We start from the raw sequence: 19434 nt of genomic DNA on the forward strand, positions 1-19434 counted from the left end.
TATGAATTAGCATTCTAATGGTTGAATTATCTAAAATATTCCACCTGAATTTCAATTTTTGAAGGGCAGCAAGGAAATCTATCTCTTGCATGAATGCACGTACATTAAAGTCCACATAGAACAACAACCGATTTATTATAATAATTTCAAAAAGTTCAACTTAATTTCCCCGCATTCTTCTCTCGCCTAGCCTTTTTTTGGTCAACCTTACTTCTGATCCATCCAATCAACGACATCTTCTGTACTCGGAAAAGCCAGTACATACCATACATGGCAAAAATATTGAAGATGATATAACAGCAGAAGAACCCAATGTTTCTCCATCTGTTTGAATATCTGATATCAAGTGTTTGTAAGTATTCATCCCCAACGGAATACTGGCAGTACCCACAGTCCTCTGTGGCATCGGCATTGGTCAGGTACCCCGGGACGGTATGAAGATAAGCGGATGCCCATTGCTCGCAAGTTTGTCCCGCTGGTGGATTGAAAGTTGCCAATTCAAGTGGCCCGCACTGAATCTTGCGCTTATGCAGCGTAACTCCTAGCAGGTTCTGCACAAAATATGTGAAGGGCGAAAGATCAAACATGAACTTCCAGAAACCAGGAGCCAGTGTTGCGGGCTGGACAACATTGCAAAAGGAAACAATAAACGACAAGAACACGCCAAATAGAAGGCCTGCGGTTGGTAAATCTGGGGCAAAATACACAGTGCACAAGGCAAAGGTGATGTAGTAAAGCTGGAAGAACACGCAGTAAGTGAACCAGAAGAATCCAGCTATCTCAGGTGCTGTCGACACAGTTTTCAATGGAAAGTAAAAACACAGGAAATACAGCGTGGAGGCAATGATGCAGTATGGAATTTCAACCAGCACCTGGCAGATCAACAGCACAGACCAATGGTATGTGTTTGACTTTGACTCTCTAACTTCATAAAGCTCTTTGCTCTCAATAGCCTTGGCCTGTATCTGAGCCGAAAGAGGTGATGCCAAGATTAGAGAAAGGAAAGTAGCAAACAGTGTATTCTGCATTCCGACAATTGTATATTTGAGATCCCAGAATGTAAACCCCACAAAAAGACCAGCTATAATTACCAGAGAACTTCTACCCAAAAAGTAATCGGTATCCCTCCAAAGCTGGATGTTCGTCCTCCAAAGGACATTTTTGACTTGGTAGAGATATGAGGTTGCAAAGACATTCTTCAGATTCTCATCAGTGATACTTGCTGGTCTCTTTGCAGTTTCAGCGATCAATTCCTGAATTTCTTGGGTGACCTTTTCAAATTCTGGAGATGTGATCCATTTGTCGTGCCAATCTTCAACACTGTTGGCAGTCGCTCCAGCCCCAATGACATCCAAAATGTACTCTGCAGGATTTTCCTGCGGCTCGCACAGACGCGCACCCCTACTCTCAAAATAGTCGAGCATTTTCCTGGAACTTTTCCCAATTTCTCCAAAATAAACTGTTTGGCCACCTTTCTTCAAAAGCAATAGTCTGTCGAACTCTTCAATCAGGGTAGCTGAGGGCTGGTGAATGGTACACAAAATGGCTTGGCCTGCATTAGCCAGGCCTCTCACAACTTGAACTATAGCCCATGCGGACTGGGAATCCAAACCAGAAGTTGGCTCATCAAGAAATAGCAGGAGGGAAGGTTTGGCAACAAGCTCAACACCAACAGACAATTTCTTACGTTGCTCCACGTTTAATCCGCTTCCAGGACTGCCCACTATTGCATCTGCATAAGGCTGCATCTCCAGAATTTCTAGTATCTTTTCCACATATTCCATTTTCTCCTGTTCAGGAACAGAAACTGGTCTTCTCAGGCGGGCTGCAAACTGTAATGATTCGCGAACGGTCAATTCTTGAATGTGCAAATCCTGTTGCTGAACGTAACCGGTACGACGTTCAAAAGACTGGTCGACTGGTTTACCATCAACTAACATGTCACCAGTGATGACACCCATATCGACTCTTCTTGAAAGTACATTCAGAAGAGTAGTCTTACCTGCACCAGACTCGCCCATTAAAGCAGTTAGAGTGCCTGGCTTACAATAGCCCTGGATGTCGCGAAGAAGTTGACGATTGGATCCTCGGTCAGGAATGGTATAATTGAGATTCTGCCACATGAATATCTCCTTGCTGCCTAAATGATTGACAGTTTCTAACACTTCCTTGTCACTTGAGGCTCGAGAATACTGTTCAAGCTCATCAGCCACTGATCCTCGAGACGTACTCTGAGTTTCCGCGTCTGCAACCAGAACTTTTTTGCTTTCCTCGGTGGCAGCAATGGCACTGTTAATATCACCATTTGTCTTGCTTCTCAAAAACATCAGATGGTCACCCGTGCCTTTGCTCAGCTTCAACACCTCGACAGCAATGCAGTTAACTGTAATGAAGAAAAAGATGAAACCCATCACTATACCGAAATTTCTCCACACATGAGAGAACTCGTATTGGTAGGACTTCCTCAAATAAGAATCTCCAGATACCCAGGACTGACCAACTACAGAACCAGCAAAACCACAAGCCTGGGTTCCATTTGGTGCGTTCGAGTAACCAGGTCCACTGGGAGACAGCGTACACTCCATTTTCCTTCCGTGAAATTCAGTTGTAATCAAAGCTTCGAAACAGTAGAGCAACGGATTAATGTACGAAATCCACTTGAACCACGGATGCATCGAGGGTCTCTGGATCATGTACGAAGTGTACACTAACGTAGCCAGTAGCAGGATACCTGAAATGGCATTGGCAGCAGGAACATTAGGTGATAGGGATGAGATTGCTTGGAACAGGTTGCTTTCAGCCAAGGAAGCTAGGTTGAGAAACAACACAAACGTGAAGAAAGCACCGGGATCAGATTTCAAGCCGGCCAAGAAGTACAATACCACTGAAAACAACACGGAAGATAAAAATTTGATGGGGATATCGTTGAGCACATATGCAATGACTTCAGCAGAAGGATGGTAGAATGAGTATCCTTTTTGTTTAGTCAAAATAGGTTTTTTGGCAAACGACGTACTGATCTCTGACATACCCATCAATGCAAAAAACAGCAGAGCGAAGAAAATAGTACCTGATCTGGAAAATGCACCGTTTGTGGACTCAGGAATATTCCAGTAAAGGGATCCCACAATAAAAGCCTGTATAGTTCCAGCAAATATGGTGGTCAATGTATAACTCTTATCACCCATGTTTCTTTGAAACGCTCTAATGGTACAGAGTTTCAGCTGGGTCAGATAGCTAACGGTATACCTCGATTGTGACCTAGCCAGCCTTTCTTTTTCCTGAATGTGAGATGCTTTCAGTATCTCAAGAGTCCTAACAGAATCCACATCAGCCTTTCTTTTTGCGATTTCGCGTTTCATGGCATCAAACTCCGCTGAAGATTTCCAATAGGCCTCGAATTCATCAGCCGTGTGTGGGACGTTTCTCTCTAAACCAGGCTTCACGTATCTCCCAAGAGGATCAGTAACAGCAGTTAGAAACTCGGCTGTACTCTGCCTTTCTGGACAAACATAGCCCATGGTCTCGAAATAGGCCTTGGCATCTTCAGTTCTGCCGTAGTATACCTGTCTTCCCAAATACAGAATAACGACTTTATCAAACAGATCGTAGATTTTCTGAGAAGCCTGGTATGCAGTCACAAATGAAGACATCTTCATGATATTTGTTGAGGTTCTAAGGGCCTCTGTGAATTCTAGGGCCGTAGAGGCATCGAGACCTCTCGTAGCGTTGTCAAAGCACAAAACAGCAGGTTTCGCAGTCATTGCTTCAGCAATGGAAACTCTTTTGCGTTCACCACCAGATATTCCAGTAACGTAGTCGTTTCCGACCTTTGTGTTTTTAGCATGGGTAAGTCCGTAGACTGTGCACAAGATGTCTCTAAAAGTATCCACATACTTCTTCTTGGAGAATCCGGGAACATCAAACTCTGGACACCGACACCCAATGGCAAACCTCAAAGTCTGATCCACAGTGAGGTGTGGAAAATGAACGTCCAATTCAGGATTGTAGACAATCTCTTTCTTGCACACCTTGAGAGTTTGTTCCTGTGGGGCGTTGTCGTAGGTGATCAAGCCTTCATATCTGACGTACTCTTCAAGTTCACCAGCAATAGCCTTTAGCATAGTGGAACATCCAGCACCCGGTCTTCCAAGTACCAAGACCATTTCGCCCGGAGTGCAGACCAAGTTTATGTCTTTATTCACCTTTCGCAATCCTGATTCTGGATCTGCCTTCCTACTGGAGATCTTTCTAAGTATTTCGCCAACTCTGAAGGGTGCAGTTAAAATTTCACCAATGGTCGAAGCATACGAAGCTGTCTCATCAACTCCAAAAATCGTCACATCTTCCATCTCAACTCCTAGAGATTTCAGCTCAATGCCATTACTATCAGCCCTTTTCAGGAAAGTTTGCAATATCTGCTGCAGCTCGAAATCGTTAGGGTCGATAGCAATGGTGCCAGCTCGCGACAGGTTGAGCTTATGAGACATTTGTCTGGTAAAAGTAGATAGTCTTGTCAACACAGCACTATTCGAATTTTCAGCACCCGAATGCTCCACTGGATCGGTAATCTGTGGCTCAAGCTCATCTTGAGCCATTGCCTCTGTATAATCTGGACCCTCTTCCAGTGTCATTCTTTAATGATCAATTGCAGTACATCTTAAAGCTATATTTACTTGTGCCGAGGATGAAGTGCAGAATTGGTTTATATTTATATTCAATCGTAGATTGCTGCGGCAATAAGGGTGACTATCTCCGACTGTTAACCCGAATTTTCATCTATGAAGGCGCCCGCCCTCGCCCTATCACCCTATCTCCGCCCTATCTCCATATCTCCATATCTCACTATCTCCACCCTCTCTCGTATCGTTTCGGACTTTGAAGAGAGCCTTCGGGCATTAATGAGCAGTATCTACGGACGGTTGATTTTCCGACAAACAGCAAAGGATACTAGGGATTTAAGGTGGTGGTGTCGGAGCAAGAAGCAAGAAAGTTTAGTGGACATGCAGGGCTTTCCTTGCTTCTGTGCCTTTGTAAACTGAATCTTTCGGCGAGTACTCAAGGTTTGATGACATTCGAAAAAAGTCACAGATATATCAGTGCAATTCTGGTCTTTCTATCCGGAATTCTGGCACTGAGGGCGTTGGTCATAATCAGGGATTATTTCATCGCTCGAGTCTCTAAGCCTCGTGTGTCCAGCCATGCGCCTACATGCATACTTTACGCCCAGTCACGTGATTTGAAATCCGACGGCCTCAGCCTTTGAGTAACAGAGGATCGGGAATAAAAAACTATCAAAGAAGGCGTACACATTGGGTGGTTCGTAAATATTTCTAAAAGGGTGTAGATAAATGGTGCATATAGACCTGGGGGTATGGGGCCAGGGTATGGAAATGAGGGCGATCTTGTATGTGTGGGGCCAAGCGCAGCATCCGGCATAGCTTTGCAAATTCAATCTATAAATGATGTCCTCACTTATTTCAATTCCGGGAATGCCAAATGGTGGTATCACAACCTTATAGCTCTTTCAACCAATCCAGATTCTCCTTACACTTCTCGAGCAACGACGCAGTAGTGGTGTTCCTCTCATCCAACGTCGCACTTAAGTCCTTCGCTTTCGTCGTCATGTTCTCAGAGGTATTCGCAAGCAAACTATTCATTGATTTGTCCCGTTCCACAAAAGCCTGTATCGTAGAAGAGATCATCTGTGATGTAGTCGCTGGGTACAGTCCACGCAGCTCTCGGATCCAGTGTGTTGATGAAGGTGTCTCTGTCCCTCGCGGATTGTTCCCACGATCTGTTGGAGTTGTCATGTCAGATTAAACAGGTGATACATCAATCAAAAAATACAACTTGGCCTGGGCGTAGTGTTGTGGATAGAAGAAATGAGTGGAAACTTCAAAAGAGTTAAGAAGCCCGGGATTCTCAAATGGCTCATCACCTTCTCTATGTACATACCAAGACTGTAAGCCTAATTAGACAATTGCATTAAAAATGGATCGCTGTCGCGCAGAATCTTACTTTTATCGCGATAATTGGTATTAATTCTTTAGTTCCAACTATATAAGTTGCGGAGGATCATTGCCCCGTCGTACATCCATAATTGTAGACTTCTCTGATGGTAGGCTGACCATGCTCGGACATAGCCCTTGAGCCAACTGAAAGCGCGTCTTTTGGAATTTTCTTCTAAATCCTCAGCGTATACTGTTGAAGCACAATATGTTGCTAGGATCAAGAAAGTACGCTCCGGCCCGAGCGGGTTTTGAAGAGACTCGTCTAGATGTCTCGTTAGATCATTGGTTTTCAGAATGAGCAACACAATTCTGGGGACGGTTGCCAGAAGCGACATCAGATCAACAAATAGGCCCTCTGTTACCAATGACTCCTTCATCCTTTCTAGCTCAGCATCGCCCCTGGTGGTCGTCACGCCTCCGTTCAGAGCATGGTCGAAATCCCTCCCTGTAATGGCAGCGGCCAGGACGGGGAACTGTTGGTCATTAATGTTGGCAAACTTTTTGGCGTATTTCTTCATCGTATCCTGGTCCTTGTCCAGCATTGCCAGCCAGAAACGCGCGTATTCCCTTCTCATTTTTTGGGGTATGTCACGGTACAGACCATGGTCATAGAGAATGATTTCGAAGTTGTGGGGAGTAGTGAAGTTCCACCAATGTTTTTTAACAGCCCTAATTGCCAGGTTACCTCCGTGAGGATCACAGTGGACACCTACTCCTGGTGTGAAGATCATGTTGTTGAAAATATGCGACAGGCAAGACGAGACCTGGGCGCGCGAAATGTGGTTGTTGTCCATGTACTTAATATCGTCCATTCTCGCACCCGAAACGTATTCCATAATTAAGACTCTTCTGTGAGCATCATATACCTCGGGAATTCTCAACGCAGTTAATCCTTTGTACCCTGAGAAATAGGCAGCCGTTTTTCTGGCATTTTTGGCCTCATTCACAAAGTCCAGCTCGACGTAGATAGAAGACTGCAATTCGTCGCCCAGCCAGGTCAGCGGATACTCGGGAAACACCGTCGCCATGAGATTAAAGACTGTATTCGTCATGAGAATGTCTAATGGCACAAACTCATCCAAGGAGGGATGTTGAAACTTGATTGCAACCTTCTTACCGTTCGACTTCAACACACCAACATGAACCTGTGCCAGCGACGCCACTCCCACCGGTTTCGTCTCAAACTCCTCAAAGTACTCCTCCAGTTCAACTCCCATGTCTGTCTTGAACATTTGTCTAATTTCGTCAAGCGATGACTCCGGGCACTGGCTCTGGAGAGGGATCATGGTATCGGTCCATTCAAGAGGCAGAAGATACGTCATAGCACTAACGTGTTGGCCCAGCTTGATATAAATGCCACCGTTTGTTTCCAGTGCCTTCAACGTAATCTCTGCCGCTTCTTTGTGACATTCAGACATCGCCAGCTCCCTCTCCTTGTCCGAATCGTAGGTCTTGTTCAAGGCCCTGCCATACAATAAGAAGCACTTCACAGTTGCTCCCGAAACAACCGCTATCCTCTCTGCAGTGGTAATCGCATGTCCAGTCGATTCCTGAACGGATCCACCATCATTCGCTATATAACCACCGAAAGCCAGTGCTCCGAGTCCACTCACCACACCAACCACTTTGGCATTGAGTAGGCTCTTCTTCTGGAATATGGGATTCGGTCTCGCTGTACTGGCAGACCTTATTCCCAGCCACAGGTTATATCCTGAAAGTCCCAATCGACTAAAAGACTTCATGGATTTTTCTTTGTCTATTGTATGTGATGGTTCAAAAGTAGGAGAAAGATCGAAAATGGAGAAACCGCAGATGACTTCGACGTGTGCGCTCAAAATGGGCGCTGGCCTGGGGAAATTCGGCAATATAAATTGCTCTGCTAATTTGCTCTATCTGGTTATATATCGGTTACACCTACAAGTGCACGAAAAATATAAATACAATTAAACTGCGGGTGTGCCACTTCAAAGGATAGATAGCCGAGAAATAAATAATCATATCGTTGAGAGGCTAGGATTGTTCCAGCTCATGTTAAATGGCAAGTCGGCAAATGCATCTACGGGCACGTCAATTGATTCACCACCGAAAATCTGCTCAAAGTCAATGTCAGTCGACTTCAAGAAATCATTTGTGCTATTGTCAAAGTTGACTGCATATTGGCCGGTATTGTCGTGGAACGTAGTGTTGATATCATCATTCTGACTCTTCAACATCTGAATCCAGATATCATCCGAGGTTGGATCTTCTTCCGGTGCATTTTCTGAGATGGTGGACGCATTCGTAAAAGTGTCTGAGAACGCACCTTCCTCTTTTGCCTGGTCCTGTAGAAAACTCTGGATATCGATGATATCCACCAACTTCTGGAAATCCTTCGCCCCGAAACCTGAAATGGCGTTCTTGTGAGGAATTTCTGATGCCTCAAACACCCCCGACTTCAAAAACGCGGGAAGGTCTTGCAACATTTTCAAAATGAAGTTCTGTGCCTTGCTCATCCTCCAAGCATAGTAATACTTCTTACTCACCACTTGTAATCCCTTCAAGTAGTTCTTCACGTTGTGGATAAGTTGTTCCAGGAACTTCGCCATGGCCTGATCCAGTTCGAAGCTTGAAGCACCCTGCTCTTTCAAATGGGCACACCTAACATACAATGAGAATTGAAACTGAAGGGTTTTGTGCATGGCCATCTCAAGACATGGGGTCAGTATCGTGTCAAACCCGCGTCCGACATACTTGTAACTTGTCTTGAGCAATTCAAAAAAATTGGAGACGATCTGCATGATCTCTTTCAATATGACCTTCGACAGATGGGAACAGACGTCGAAGTTGTCCACGTCCTCGTAGTGAAGAAATATATGATAGTACACGGGGTGGATTAGAAGGTTGGCTTCACAGTATTCCACCACCCTCTTGACTTTCCGGATATTCTTGACATGATCACCGTCTGTTGGTTCAATCATTATTTTGCGCAAGGAGCCATATTCTGTGTATATAAACTCGCGCAAGCTGGTCAGCGATTTTAGCAGATCCACCACTTTGGGTGGGTTTTTGAGGTCAAGTGCCTTTTCGGCGATTTCCTGGAGCTTCACTTCCAATGCAAAACGACGATTGATACTTGCGATAACTTCCTCTTCAAGATACACGTTTTTGATGCTTGAAGCAGAAGAGGAGTAAATTGGCAGATTCGAATCATAAAAGTTGGACCTAGAGGTCTGTGGGTTCCCCAACGCGAAACTTTGGAAAAAATCAAATGACAGCAAACAATACCAGATTTTTCGCCATAAATTAGCTAACCTTGGGTTTACAAACATTGGCTCAAAATTGACAGGGTCTCTATTCAAACCCATCGAGGTCCCCATCTGGATCAACATACCAGTGAAGATTTGCGAGTCTCCTCCGTCTCCTCCATCTCCATCTTCTGGTGCATATTTATGGTAGAGTCTCATGTACAGTGCACATTGGAAAATGGTGAGAGTACATCTTCTTAGCAATCTGAACTGGTTCAGGCATAGCTGCGCGACAACGGTGACATCAACACCAATTGGAAATTTGAGGAGGTATTTCTCCTCATCCGTCATCTGCTTCTCGGCCACGGCGTTATCCGAATTAGACATTAGGGAAAGGTGCGAAAATCTCAAAACCAGTAAGAGTATTCCGACTGTTGCGAAATCAAGTCTCCGAACGAGAGTGATCGATTCGATTTTCTCTTCCGAATCCGACCTTGGTCCAAAAATCTTCTCTGCATCGGTGCAAAATGTTTCCTCATCCAGGTAAGGCATAAAGGGATAAACCCATTCGAAAAACCTGTCGATATAAAGCCATAAGGCTTTTTTATTAGGCAGGCATCTCTCAACGTGTTCTATTGTGGTCAGCTCTGTCTCACGCTTGTCAACAGATATACCCAAAGGCAATGTCTCTTTGTTTCCCTCCTCTTTGTGACTTTTCTTTGCCTTCTTGTAGGGTTGAAGATCGGTGATACCTTCATTCTCAAGCATCCGATCTCTGAACTCGTCGTCAAGATCGCTTTGTTTTCCGCTGGACTTAAATGCTTCGTTGTTAGAAGGACAGTCAAAACCAATGCGTTCCCCATGGCAGTTAGATACTGGTGATTTGGGGTTACCCATATCGTTGTCATTATCGTGGTCAATTCCAATTTCATCCTTACCTTTGTCGTCTCTAGTATTCATATCATGAGGGAAAATCTTCCGCTGTTTCTTCAACTTCAAAACTCTGCTCCACATTTGCTTCAAAAAAGGGTCTTTCTTGACCATTGTAATCCATGCAAGTGGGCCATGATTCACAACCCTTGACTCCTTGAAATGCATAGGAATGTAACCAGAATGAAAATTCAGAGTCTCATTTGGATCCAATGTGGATTGCAGTTCCGGATTGGAAAAGACGCCAGTTTTGCTTGCAGTGCTCCCTCTTCCTCCATCCATGGAGCTCGCAGGAGATGGATCCAATATGCCATTATTGGATTTGTTACTGTTGCTCAAGTCAGGTCTCGAATTGTAAGGCTGGCTGTGCGACTGGGGAACAGCTGGTGGAAGACGATGCTGCAATTGACGCGGAGGAGGCAAGTGGTTTGGACCGTGGTTATAGTGCTTGCTTTCCTGAACCGAGTAGTTCTGATCCCACTTGGACTCCCAATTCTGAACCCCAGGGCTAGGTGCGTTGAAAGTAGGGTTTGACAGAGGAGTCGGTGGTGTGTTTCCCAAACTGCTTGCACTTTGACCGTAGCTTATAGATTGTCCCGAGAAACCAGCAATAGCAATCGATGCCTCGATTTTCCGAATTTTGTCCTTCAAATCCTCCAGCTCTGTCTGAATGGGGGCATTTCTATCGGGTGGAGACGAATTGCTGAATGACGACGGAATAGGAGGCAGCACGTGATGATGGCCCAAACCATTTCCAACCGGTAGAGCCGAAGGGTTCGTCTGAACTAGCTGTGGCGGCAAAGGCTGAAACCTGGCCGCATTAGCCTCAAAGGTGTTTTGAGCTGGTGAAGAGATTGTTGGAGGCACTAAGGGCTGTTTGTTGAAGACCGCAGGGTATTTTGGTGAACCATTGTTACCATTATCTTTTAGTGGACACGAAGATACCTTCAGTGCTGGGTTCGTGTCATTGTTGGCTTTCTTTTGAGTTTTTTGCTTTTTACCGCCTTCAGCCTCTTTCTTACCAGACCCATCGCCCTCCTCAATATAATCATACTGGCATAAATGGCCAACGTTGTACTTCACACAAACGTCACAAACTGGACGATTCCTATCGCATTTTACCTTTCGCTGTCTGCAAACGTTGCACGAGAGAGGGATTCTATGTCTTTTGCGACGAATAGACGGTTTCGTGAGGTACTCGGGGGAAGAGTCCAGTTCTCCTAAAGTAGTTGAGCCGTTCATCTTCTAAAATTATCCCATCAACGTTTCCAGTAGCGCGTTTAACTGGTGCGGACGTTAATTAGAACGAAGACTTGGGACTTGAGTGTGGCCCAATGGTTGAGTACTGGATCATCTAAAGAGTGTCTTTCGTTAAAACCGAGTCTTGCAACTTGCCACCATGCTCTGTCACTTTGAGAAGTGTCAGCATTGTTAACTCCGTGTATACTGCGGCTGATATTTGCGGATACGCCGAATTCGCCCGATCAAGGCTTGTTTAATGAGCTGTAAAAGGTGACATCGGTCTCTTCATTGTCTGATTCTTACATATTTGACAAGTTCAGGGGCATTTTGAGAAAAAGACGCGGTGATGTGGAAGAGTTCACATGTAGCCGCGCGCATGAAGGCTTAGAAATGCATTAACATAAGGCTTCAGTATGAGCCGTAGATTTAATGGGTAACTGTTACAACGAAGCATTTTGCTCCAGACCAACGCCGATACTGCCGAGACTTTCAATCGCCTGCTATGTCGGCTTATTTGGCACTGACCTTGCCTCTGCATTTTGCAGATGAGTTGTCGGGTAGGCTTTGGACTTGGTTCCTCTAGACATAGACATCGACCTTATTTAGTACGGAGAATAAAATCCTATCCTTTGAATGAAGAATAAAGGAATAATTGAAATTTTGCGTCTTTTGGACTAGGAAGTTTCTCATCAGCGTTCTCCTCAAAAATGCGTGCTCCAAATTTTCGAAATCCTGAATTTTCAAAAAATCTCTAAATTTTGAGACTTTATACCCAAGACCGTTAACTCCAGAACAACGATATTAATTTTTTTCTTATCCATGTTTGAAGAAGGAACGAACTAATGGAAAGTCAAGAGACTGTGCCTTTCCAACAAATCAATCATATGTCTTATCAGTTGCGATCATCCTCTGCAGCTCGGTCTATTGAGCCGCATGCAGCATGCAGGTCAGCACTTGCAGATTCATTACTAGTGACGGACCAAAATTCTCCCACAAATTATCTACAACCTCTAAAATCCAAGCATTATAGTCGTGAGTAACTTATCATTTATAAAATCATTTTAGGTTCATCCAGAGAAGTCGACATAAGTAAAGTCTATCTCTGTTTCCATGTAGGCAGATGGTTCGATTGTCATCAGCCCGCCGTGTCCATTCATGAGGTTTCCTTCAGCTCCAAATTCGTTCAGCTCGTTGAAGAAGTTGAAGTCCATCTCAGAGGCATTCAACCCAAGCATCATGTCCATTCCATCCTGCTGGTCCTCTACGGTGGAATTGGTCGTAGGCGTAGCCATTCCAAGACTGAGGTTCTGGGAATACGTCGGTGTCAAAGGAAGAGGCGATTCGATCGGCTGGTGCGACTGCAGTACGGGAACAATGGGTAGGGGAGTTTCTTTCCTCTGGCTCGAAAGAGTTGGAATGAAGTTCGTGTTGAGGTCTTTGTAGATCGGACAGTGTACTTCTTCTTTCTTGGGCTCTGATTTGAAAAGAGGAGCCTGTGGGAGCAACGGAGGGGCATTCTTGAGGTTGAACGCAAACAATCTGTTCGAGTTTAAAAGCACTTTGTAGAAGAACTTGATCAGTTTCCTCAATCGCCAGGCATAGTAGTACTTTTTGGTGAGAGACTCCATCTTGCTCAGGAAGACCTGGAGATACTGGAACAACCTGATGAGAAGATCCTTCTTATCAATTTCATTCTTCGCCAGTATCTCAATGTTCAAAGGAACATCTTGTTGAAGTCTCAGGATCAACGAGATCAAAAACTCCATGGACCTATGGTTCAGAATCATCAAGAACGGGTATACCATCAATTCCGCGGTGGAATCAGGGAACCTCTTCTCGTTGTTCTCGAAGAAGAATTGAACAAAAATGTTGTAGTTGTCTATAGCCAATAGCAGAGTGCTTTCAAAATACTCAGCAACATACCGACGTTGAATAGCATGTTCTTCCTCAGTTCCCTTAAAATTGTTGAGTTTGATTTCGTGATTCAGGAACATGAGATAGTTCAGTGCAAACCTCATGCTCTTTCCAACGAGATGGGTCTTCATTCGAAAAATCTTGTTGGCATTGTCAAATTTGTCGGCCTTGAGATCGACCACATTCTTAGATTCTCCTTGGAAACAGCTTCGAACCTCAAAAATGCCGTCGTCACTCAAAGTCCTTCGTAGCCTCTCCAGCAAATCATCTACCTTGGATTTGGAAACTGGACGGTTGAGGCTGAAGAACATATCCATGGCATTGTGCAGCAAAACATTCATTTCCTGTTCGATCCTGAAGTTCTCCACGATCTTTTTCTCCTTGATCAGAGCAAGCCCACTGAATGCCCTATCAAAGAGATCTTCCTCAACACTTCCAGGTAACTTTGTGTCCCAGGTCTTTGAGGGAATTCCCAACCTGGGATCGTTGTCTATCTCAATGGGCAATCCTTTCTTCAAATCACCAAGGCTGAGATTCGTTACCAAACTCAAATTCAAGAGTCCAAACCACAGTTTTCTCCATAGATGTCTTTTCCTGAAAAGACCCATGGATTCCTGCGAACCAGCAGCAAAGTTCTCAAAGATCAGAGGATCACGATTGACACCAATCGTCTTTGCCAGAGTTATCAACTCGTTCAGAAAAGTGGCTCCAGTGACGTTAGCCAGTTCATTGTTGAGATTCGCAGTGTTCTCTATATTCGTGGAAGACCCAGTATCATCAAGGTCAAACCCGTCCTCGGGGCTAAATATGTTGTAGTACTTCAAGAAGAGACCTATTTGAAGAATTGTGACCGAAGGCCTCGTCACTATCTTCATGTTCATGAAAGTCTCCTTAACCAGATCGGTCAGCACCATTGGCACAATGTTTTCCGGTTTGATCAATGTCTGCTCCACGGTTGATAACTTCGCTGTCTGTCTAGGCAAACTCAACCAACTGAGTCTCAGAATGACCAGCATCAACATGATGGTAAGGAACTCTTCACCATAGCAGTATCCGTAGTCACTGAGTTTCACCTTCTGAACCGTCTGAGAAGAAGATCCAATGATGGTGGCTATCTTCAGTCTAAAAGAAGCCTCATCCACAAATGGAACATGTATATACAGATTCTCGAAGAAGCGATCTATCAGCAACCAGATGATCTTCCTGTTGGGCAGTTGTTTCTCGATGAGATTGAGAGCTTGTTTTGTATCGTTGAAGTTGAATTTCTTGACAGAAGGAGGTGCGGTTACCTGTTTGACCTTCTTCTGCCTTTTTGGACGCTTGGAGTTGGCGTCGCATCCAACAACCGGGCATTCAGAACCGTCTTGGTTCCTGGATGGCTCACCCAGAATTGTCGCTGAAACTGCAGTCACTTGAGGAGAAGTGTTATTCACGTCTGGCGGCGCCGAAGCCGACGCCGTATATAGAGAAGACATTTGGGAAATTTTCTCTCTGAACATAGCCCTAGCATCGCCAATCATAAGAGGGCATACCTTGACATCGTCCTCTTTCTTTGCATCTGCAGATGAATAAGCATACTTTGGCATCACTTCAGCAGCTTTATCTGAACCAGAAGGACATGAAGCACCAGCCTTGCCGGTTACTGGACATTGTTGAGACGCCGGTTCGTGGTCCATCGCGGGACATCTGTCTTCTCTCTTGAACGCGCCAAAACTGCTTGTGAAATCAATTTCTCCTTCCAACAGGTTGTTAGGGCTGTTATGGTGGCCCCCATAAGCAGAGTCATAATGTTTTCGCAAACCCGATATCTTGGACCACAGATCGTTCAGGACAAAGTCGTTCTTCACGAAGAACATCCACGAAAACACTCCAATGTGATATGCGATTGGGAACTTGATCATCGTGGCAACAGGCTGGGTCGTATATAAATAGTTCGTTCTGGTGAGTTCCACAACCTCGTCACTGTGGAAAATAGGAGGTGTGTTATTCGCTTTCTTCAGCTTCAACATCTCGTTTTCCTTTTCCAGAGCGCGAATCGTGGCACGCATTTCATTCATCTCCTCCTCGTCCTCTTGTGACGAGGAGTTATCCATGTCCATATCCTCATCTCCAGGTCCCATACCCTCTACCGCATAATCACCAATTTCCTCATCCAAAAGAGGCTTCGCCCAGGTAGGAACAAGATAATGGCACAAGTGTTGAACCCCTCGCTTCTTGCAATTTGCGCACTTGGGTTTACGTTTATCGCACTGCAGGTGTTAGCATTCAAACAAATCCAAAAACAAATCGTCTTAACTCACCTTCACCTTCCTCCTCCGGCAAATGGTACAGGACATGGGAACTCGGTTCCGCTTTCGCCTCGAATCCGGCTGCTCGGTCTTGATCTTGACAGCAGCGGCCTTCGGCATCTTGACGAGTTTAGCAGAATTCGGTGAATCAGACGGAAAAATTTCAGGTTTCAGATCAAGTGTTTTGCTGAATTAATAACCTCGTGAAAATCTTCCTACTTGGGCCGTACCTTTCTGTATTCCTGAAATGCCAGTTTAGCTGCGAGAATTTTATCTATTTGATCAATTGGGTGCTTGGCGGTAGGGTAACCAGGCAGATCAAGAACTCGGAAAGGGTGCCGTTTCGGCAAAAGCGCTTGGAATTTCTCAGGAATTTTTGGGGGGTTTCATATTATACAATTATTTATTTACTGGTGTGAATTGTTTCGGTGGATTGCGCTTCTTGTAGCCTTTCTCCTACCAACCTTATTCGCATTCCCTTGTTCAACTTTCTCATCCCGACACCGGCATTGAAGATGGCTTAGATTAGATTTGAACTGATTGGGACACTACTGCATGGAGCATTCTCCACACCTTATTGGCTACAACCGATTGACTATCGAATTTTTCAGAGGCCTCCAATGACTCTTAAATTAGCCTGTTTTCGTACTATACACTTTTTATTTCCATATGTAGTCGTCTGTGCCTTGGACTGCCGCAACGGCCACGGCCTCCAGTTGTTTTTCGGTTGGATGTTGGGGCTTCACCTTGGACTCGTCAAATGCTCCGTCCTGATGTTGATCGCCTCCTAAAGCATCCGCGATTTTGGCCTGGTGTTGAATGTCGTTCGAGAGATCCTGGAGCAATAGGTCCAGAATTTCAGCCTGCGACTTCCTACGGAAATCCCTTATGCTGGACCTCATAATCTCGAAACACACCTTAAAATCAGTAGCTGTCCAGGTTTGTGCATCATGCATACTGGCCAGGGTTTCCCAGGGAATTTCCTCTGAACCGGACTCAAGCTCCTGTTTCATTCTTGTTAATAACCACAGCCTGTCATTGATGTCAATTCCTTTGGCCCTGACCGCGGCCTCTCGTCTCAGCAGCTTATTCCACTTGTAGCGACACTGGATTCTGGATCTGGTTCCGCCCATCTTCTCACTCACCATGGTCCAATTAATCACTGAGTCCTGGCTTCCCTCAGTCAGCAGCTGGTGGATGACAGACTTGAGCCTCTCCTCCTCTTCGTCAGTCCATTTATCAGAGTTCCTCTGCTTTCCACACTTGACATAATTTCTCCATCGATCTCTACAATCCTCAGGCATACGACCCAATTCAAGCCCTATTTGCTTCCATTGGCCTTCTTTCTCCGAGGCGAGTCTCCCAAGAGCTGCGTCATCTTCGGGTCCCCATCTACCTCTGAGATCAAACACATTGTAGGCACGTCTCACATGTTTGTAAAGGGAAGCTCTTGATCTCAAAGGCAACACTTTTTGAAGGGCTTCCCAGAAGCCATCCTTCTTTCTCTCGTTCGACCAAACACGCCTACACACGTCATTTTCTGAAATTCCATGAATCTGACAGTAATCTTTCACGAAAGATTTGATCGCATCTGTCTCCTCCTTCGAGAATATCTTTGTCTGGGGCGAAGTAGTGACCCAACTTGATGCTTTTGTTGCCGCAGCTTCTACGAGAGCCGCAGCTTCTGCCAGAGAATGGTTTCCCGAATCAGCCTTGACACCTGCAGCACGCGCAACAGCCTGCGCAGCCAGTTGCTCGTTGCTATCATCCACATCATCGGAACCAACGTGTCTCAAATAGTCGGCATCCAAGTGGCCTAGCACAGAAAGCGCACGCGCATCTCTCATGGCAGCCTGCACCAATTGGTCGTGCTCACTAGAGCCCAAATGGGTCAACTCGGGATCAACGTTGAGCCCGGAACCCTGAGCAGAACTGCTCTGCTTCTTGAAATCGCGCTTTGCCTTGATCTTCTTGAGATCTGGGTTGAAAGTGAAATCATCCTCGTTTCCGTCGTGCAAATCATCTGCCAAAAAGCCGGTGGTCCATTGCTGGAACTCCATGTTGGATATATCATCCGTTGTGAATACCTTTCTCTTTTTGCTGACATTGCCGTTATTCGATGAATCGGCATCCAATGTGCTGCCAACATATTTCAAGACGGCATCCTCGACGGCCTCGTTTAGATTCGCCTGGTGTGATTGCTGCTGCGGCTCTTGATGCTGTTGCGATTGTTGTGATTGCTGTGGTTGCTGGGCCTGTGACTGAGATTGGGCTTGAGACTGATCTCTGTCGTCATCTTTTCTAGAACCAGCTTCTTTGTTTTTGGTTCCAAGCTCCAATAATGCCTGGGCACCACCCAGTTCTTGTTGATGTTCGGATTTCGCCATATCGATAACGAGCCGTTACCCGTTTTTTAAGAAAGAGGGAGGGTAATTCAAGGGCAAATTTGCAAGGAGAGGCGAGAAAGGGATGGGCCCAGGGCCGGGTAACCTAAAATTTGACACTACCCTAACATTTTAGGTGCTTGGAGTATATGGGGAAAAAATATTGGATTATGCTATTTATTTGGCATAGTCTTGGTGGATTTTGGCGTCTATTCTAGATTTCAGATTGTATAAAGGAAGGTTGCTGTTCGCGGTATCCCAACATTTGGCAGTATTGACTATGTTAAGAGGCTAATGTAGCTTCTCTGCTATCAATCGTTTTATTCTTCTTTCTTAACTCCACCACGGCACCTTTGTCTTGTAGATTTGGTAGTTTGTAATTACGAAGCTATTTCTATAATATTCAGATCCTGAATGGCTAATCATCAACACCGTTCAATATAGTCCTTGAGACTTCATCAAACGACCGAAAAATAGCAGACTCTACCAAATCTTCTCAAATTAAATGGATTAACTATTTTATTTTAGCAGTAACCTTATTTAGAACTTGCTGAAAGACTTGTTCTTAGAGCTGGCGGAGGCGGCAATTCTAACAACGTTGAATCTAACAGTCTTGGACAAAGGTCTACATTGACCAACAACAACGACATCACCCTCGTTGACACGGAAGGCTGGAGAAAGATGGGCAGCCAAGTTCTTGTGACGCTTCTCAAATCTGTTGTACTTTGGAACGTAGTGCAGGTACTCTCTTCTGATGATGATGGTACGGTGCATCTTGGTAGAGACAACGGTACCAGTCAGGATCTTACCTCTGATGGAGACTTGACCGACAAATGGGCACTTCTTGTCAATGTATGAACCCTCGATGGCAGTCTTTGGGGTCTTGAATCCCAAACCAACATCCTTATACCATCTCTTGGTACGTCTGGTGGCCTTGGCCTTTGGGTTGGTGAAGATGTGAGGTTGCTAAATATGGGTTAGTAAAACATTTCTGGTAGTACCGGAAAAGGCTGAAATTTCGAGGGTTCTTGAAAGGGATCTGACTTTAGATCAGGAAAACCAAAGGATTGCAATTTCTCGTGATATTCGAGGGTTGATGTTGAACAGACTCTTGTGGTCGAAATTTTCGTAACCTCGAAATCTGACACGGGAAATTTGGCTGGTATTCAGTACAGCTTGTACTAGTCATATACTTCATTAGGCCTGACAAATTAGAGCCTCAAAGCTCGCATTCTCTTTCATTTTGGTGGAAGACAGATGTCCCTAGCAGTGATGTCTCTCTTGTCTTGTTCGGTCATGTTGACCCTCTCGCAAACCTTTCAATACCTCTCGCGGAATATTTCTCCTAGATATAACATGATACACACCTTTTGGAAAGCACGTTCAGATTGAACTGTCAATTCAGTAGCCATCTTGTATGTTGTTGAATGTGTAACTC

The 19434-nt window shown here is 45.0% G+C and overlaps 8 protein-coding genes across 8 annotated transcripts; 1 reads left to right on the forward strand and 7 right to left on the reverse strand.

Moving 5' to 3' along the window:
* Positions 1–155: 155 nt before the first annotated feature.
* On the reverse strand, positions 156–4634 carry KUCA_T00003563001 (uncharacterized protein; the record flags this gene model as incomplete). Its single annotated transcript, XM_022601990.1, has 1 exon — positions 156–4634. The coding sequence occupies one exon, from the start codon at positions 4632–4634 to the stop codon at positions 156–158; it is 4479 nt and encodes a 1492-aa protein (XP_022459578.1).
* An 865-nt stretch (positions 4635–5499) lies between these two features.
* KUCA_T00003564001 (uncharacterized protein) lies at positions 5500–5823 on the forward strand (the record flags this gene model as incomplete). The annotated part of the gene is made up of 1 exon (XM_022601991.1): positions 5500–5823. One exon carries the CDS (start codon positions 5500–5502, stop codon positions 5821–5823), a length of 324 nt encoding a protein of 107 aa, XP_022459579.1.
* A 226-nt stretch (positions 5824–6049) lies between these two features.
* On the reverse strand, positions 6050–7756 carry KUCA_T00003565001 (uncharacterized protein; the record flags this gene model as incomplete). Its single annotated transcript, XM_022601992.1, has 1 exon — positions 6050–7756. The coding sequence occupies one exon, from the start codon at positions 7754–7756 to the stop codon at positions 6050–6052; it is 1707 nt and encodes a 568-aa protein (XP_022459580.1).
* A 252-nt stretch (positions 7757–8008) lies between these two features.
* On the reverse strand, positions 8009–11410 carry KUCA_T00003566001 (uncharacterized protein; the record flags this gene model as incomplete). The annotated part of the gene is made up of 1 exon (XM_022601993.1): positions 8009–11410. One exon carries the CDS (start codon positions 11408–11410, stop codon positions 8009–8011), a length of 3402 nt encoding a protein of 1133 aa, XP_022459581.1.
* Positions 11411–12477: 1067 nt separating this feature from the next.
* Positions 12478–15732, reverse strand: KUCA_T00003567001 (uncharacterized protein; the record flags this gene model as incomplete). Its single annotated transcript, XM_022601994.1, has 2 exons — positions 12478–15573; positions 15625–15732. 2 exons carry the CDS (start codon positions 15730–15732, stop codon positions 12478–12480), a joined length of 3204 nt encoding a protein of 1067 aa, XP_022459582.1.
* A 539-nt stretch (positions 15733–16271) lies between these two features.
* KUCA_T00003568001 (uncharacterized protein) lies at positions 16272–17999 on the reverse strand (the record flags this gene model as incomplete). The annotated part of the gene is made up of 1 exon (XM_022601995.1): positions 16272–17999. One exon carries the CDS (start codon positions 17997–17999, stop codon positions 16272–16274), a length of 1728 nt encoding a protein of 575 aa, XP_022459583.1.
* A 537-nt stretch (positions 18000–18536) lies between these two features.
* Positions 18537–18770, reverse strand: KUCA_T00003569001 (uncharacterized protein; the record flags this gene model as incomplete). Its single annotated transcript, XM_022601997.1, has 1 exon — positions 18537–18770. The coding sequence occupies one exon, from the start codon at positions 18768–18770 to the stop codon at positions 18537–18539; it is 234 nt and encodes a 77-aa protein (XP_022459584.1).
* A 545-nt stretch (positions 18771–19315) lies between these two features.
* On the reverse strand, positions 19316–19408 carry KUCA_T00003570001 (uncharacterized protein; the record flags this gene model as incomplete). The annotated part of the gene is made up of 1 exon (XM_022601998.1): positions 19316–19408. The coding sequence occupies one exon, from the start codon at positions 19406–19408 to the stop codon at positions 19316–19318; it is 93 nt and encodes a 30-aa protein (XP_022459585.1).
* Positions 19409–19434: the final 26 nt, after the last annotated feature.

This window comes from Kuraishia capsulata, genomic scaffold (genome assembly GCF_000576695.1).
Source record: "Kuraishia capsulata CBS 1993 genomic scaffold, Kuraishia_capsulata_scaffold_4, whole genome shotgun sequence".
In the NCBI taxonomy this organism is placed as follows: domain Eukaryota; kingdom Fungi; phylum Ascomycota; class Pichiomycetes; order Pichiales; family Pichiaceae; genus Kuraishia; species Kuraishia capsulata.